At 40.9% G+C, this 3,888-nt stretch overlaps 1 protein-coding gene across 4 annotated transcripts in view; it reads left to right on the top strand.

Moving 5' to 3' along the window:
- Positions 1–885: 885 nt before the first annotated feature.
- The window catches only part of LOC113812252 (uncharacterized), an 18,872-nt gene continuing 15,869 nt past the window's right edge, over positions 886–3,888 (top strand). For 2 of the 4 annotated variants that reach the window (XM_070121121.1, XM_070121120.1), the window contains exon 1: positions 887–1,117. Coding sequence is in view for 1 of the 4 variants with exons in the window: in XM_070121118.1 (XP_069977219.1) it covers positions 961–1,236 (276 nt within the window). In the remaining 3 variants the exon portion in view is untranslated. Of the gene's footprint in view, positions 1,237–3,888 lie in introns of all 4 variants that reach the window. The other 2 variants (XM_070121118.1, XM_070121119.1) reach the window with 2 other exon arrangements.

Below are 3,888 nucleotides of genomic sequence, written 5' to 3'. Positions count from 1 at the left end.
AAGTTGTTTCCGTGAAGACAGTGTTGTAGTTTACAGTCATCTTTCAAGCGGTTAGGAATACGTCAATAAGTGATTGAGCTGTGACATGTGTTACGAAAAGCATCAAAACAATAACTATAGTATACTATTTGCGTAGATTGCAGTGGGTCGCTGAGTCATAAATGTTAGAAATGTTTGTTGTGTGATATGAAAGTCACCCGATGTTTTGTTTGATATTTACTATGCTGTATCATGGCCTTTATTCGAATTTCAAACTCATTGAATAATTTTTTTTATGAATTTCGAACTTATATGATTCTTCATTCTAAATTTAAACTTATTATCGATATAAAATTCTTTACGAAAAATGCAGTAACATTTTCATTCATAGTTATCATATTGTTTACAGTATATGTATATGCATGACGTTCTTGTACATTATTTTACAATAGTTCTGTTAAATGAATTACGTCAGATTATACCGGGAGTGCATTCTCTCTCTCTCTCTCCACCTCTCCCATGCCATTCCTTTCTCTTCCCTTTCCTTTCCTTTCCACTCCTTTTCGTCCCTTCCCTTCAGTTCTCTTCCCTTCCTTCTCATTCCACCATCCCTCCTTCCCTCTCCCCTTTGTCTCCCTTCCCCACCCTCCTCTTCTTCCACTACCTCTCCCTCTCCCTCTCCCACTTCTGAAACCTCTCCCATCCTCTCCTCTCTTCTATCTATCTATCTATCTATCTATCTATCTATCTATCTATCTATCTATCTATCTATCCATCCATCTATCTATCCATCCATCCATCTATCTATCTATCTATCTATCTATCCATCCATCTATCTATCTATCCATCTATCCATCCATCCATCCATCTATATACATATACATACATATATGAAATGTAAGACGAGACAGTGAAAGAGAACGTTCACTCGTCGCCCGACCCTCGCCCGCTCGGACTCAGCATCACAGGTACAGAACGTGTATGCGCGACGTCGAAAGCCATGGCGCAACATTGTCTCGTGATGCGCCAGTTTCCTTCTTGCTTGAGAACGGTGCAGAACGTCAGAAACACGGAATATGGATTACTCTACAAGGGCTTGGTGAATCTACCGTAGTAATCCCCCTTCGTAACGTAATGGGTAAGGCCAAACGGGGTCCCAAACCGACGGTAAAACGAAATTCTCCCAAAGTTGTAGCAGCAAAACGAAAAGCCAAATTTCGTCGGATGCGAGATGCTCGAAAAAGAAAACAGTGCTTGGTATGTAGAGATAAGTTTTTTTTAGTTCTCTAATGAAATAGAAAGGGTGAAGTGATCAGTGTTTAAGGTAGTTCAATGGGCGAAGTGACCAGTGTTTAAGGTAGTTCAATGGGTGAAGTGACCAGTGTTTAAGGTAGTTCAATGGGTGAAGTGACCTGTGTTTAAGGTAGTTCAATGGGTGAAGTGACCTGTGTTTAAGGTAGTTCAATGAGTGAAGTGACCAGTGTTTAAGGTAGTTCAATGGGTGAAGTGACCAGTGTTTAAGGTAGTTCAATGGGTGAAGTGACCAGTGTTTAAGGTAGTTCAATGGGTGAAGTGACCAGTGTTTAAGGTAGTTCAATGGGTGAAGTGACCAGTGTTTAAGGTAGTTCAATGGGTGAAGTGACCAGTGTTTAAGGTAGTTCAATGGGTGAAGTGACCTGTGTTTAAGGTAGTTCAATGAGTGAAGTGACCAGTGTTTAAGGTAGTTCAATGGGTGAAGTGACCAGTGTTTAAGGTAGTTCAATGGGTGAAGTGACCAGTGTTTAAGGTAGTTCAATGGGTGAAGTGACCAGTGTTTAAGGTAGTTCAATGGGTGAAGTGACCAGTGTTTAAGGTAGTTCAATGGGTGAAGTGACCAGTGTTTAAGGTAGTTCATTGGGTGAAGTGACCAGTGTTTAAGGTAGTTCAATGGGTGAAGTGACCAGTGTTTAAGGTAGTTCAATGGGTGAAGTGACCAGTGTTTAAGGTAGTTCAATGGGTGAAGTGACCAGTGTTTAAAGTAGTTCAATGAGTGAAGTGACCAGTGTTTAAGGTAGTTCAATGGGTGAAGTGACCAGTGTTTAAGGTAGTTCAATGGGTGAAGTGACCAGTGTTTAAGGTAGTTCAATGGGTGAAGTGACCAGTGTTTAAAGTAGTTCAATGAGTGAAGTGACCAGTGTTTAAGGTAGTTCAATGGGTGAAGTGACCAGTGTTTAAGGTAGTTTAATGAGTGAAGTGACCAGTGTTTAAGGTAGTTCAATGAGTGAAGTGACCAGTGTTTAAGGTAGTTCAATGGGTGAAGTGACCAGTGTTTAAGGTAGTTCAATGGGTGAAGTGACCAGTGTTTAAGGTAGTTCAATGGGTGAAGTGACCTGTGTTTAAGGTAGTTCAATGGGTGAAGTGACCTGTGTTTAAGGTAGTTCAATGAGTGAAGTGACCAGTGTTTAAGGTAGTTCAATGGGTGAAGTGACCAGTGTTTAAGGTAGTTCAATGGGTGAAGTGACCAGTGTTTAAGGTAGTTCAATGGGTGAAGTGACCAGTGTTTAAGGTAGTTCAATGGGTGAAGTGACCAGTGTTTAAGGTAGTTCAATGAGTGAAGTGACCAGTGTTTAAGGTAGTTCAATGGGTGAAGTGACCAGTGTTTAAGGTAGTTCAATGGGTGAAGTGACCAGTGTTTAAGGTAGTTCAATGGGTGAAGTGACCAGTGTTTAAGGTAGTTCAATGGGTGAAGTGACCAGTGTTTAAGGTAGTTCAATGGGTGAAGTGACCAGTGTTTAAGGTAGTTCAATGGGTGAAGTGACCAGTGTTTAAGGTAGTTCAATGGGTGAAGTGACCAGTGTTTAAAGTAGTTCAATGAGTGAAGTGACCAGTGTTTAAGGTAGTTCAATGAGTGAAGTGACCAGTGTTTAAGGTAGTTTAATGAGTGAAGTGACCAGTGTTTAAGGTAGTTCAATGAGTGAAGTGACCAGTGTTTAAGGTAGTTCAATGGGTGAAGTGACCAGTGTTTAAGGTAGTTCAATGGGTGAAGTGACCAGTGTTTAAGGTAGTTCAATGGGTGAAGTGACCTGTGTTTAAGGTAGTTCAATGGGTGAAGTGACCTGTGTTTAAGGTAGTTCAATGAGTGAAGTGACCAGTGTTTAAGGTAGTTCAATGGGTGAAGTGACCAGTGTTTAAGGTAGTTCAATGGGTGAAGTGACCAGTGTTTAAGGTAGTTCAATGGGTGAAGTGACCAGTGTTTAAGGTAGTTCAATGGGTGAAGTGACCAGTGTTTAAGGTAGTTCAATGGGTGAAGTGACCAGTGTTTAAGGTAGTTCATTGGGTGAAGTGACCAGTGTTTAAGGTAGTTCAATGGGTGAAGTGACCAGTGTTTAAGGTAGTTCAATGGGTGAAGTGACCAGTGTTTAAGGTAGTTCAATGGGTGAAGTGACCAGTGTTTAAAGTAGTTCAATGAGTGAAGTGACCAGTGTTTAAGGTAGTTCAATGGGTGAAGTGACCAGTGTTTAAGGTAGTTCAATGGGTGAAGTGACCAGTGTTTAAGGTAGTTCAATGGGTGAAGTGACCAGTGTTTAAAGTAGTTCAATGAGTGAAGTGACCAGTGTTTAAGGTAGTTCAATGGGTGAAGTGACCAGTGTTTAAGGTAGTTTAATGAGTGAAGTGACCAGTGTTTAAGGTAGTTCAATGAGTGAAGTGACCAGTGTTTAAGGTAGTTCAATGGGTGAAGTGACCAGTGTTTAAGGTAGTTTAATGAGTGAAGTGACCAGTGTTTAAGGTAGTTCAATGGGTGAAGTGACCAGTGTTTAAGGTAGTTCAATGGGTGAAGTGACCAGTGTTTAAGGTAGTTCAATGGGTGAAGTGACCAGTTTTTAGAGTGGTTCAGCGGGTAAAGTGACCAGTGTTTAAGGTAGTTCAATG

The sequence above is a fragment of the Penaeus vannamei genome, chromosome 4, assembly GCF_042767895.1.
Source record: "Penaeus vannamei isolate JL-2024 chromosome 4, ASM4276789v1, whole genome shotgun sequence".
Classification (NCBI taxonomy): Eukaryota; Metazoa; Arthropoda; class Malacostraca; order Decapoda; family Penaeidae; genus Penaeus; species Penaeus vannamei.
Note: the sequence above shows the minus strand (reverse complement) of the source record. Positions and strands in the feature narration are given on the sequence as shown.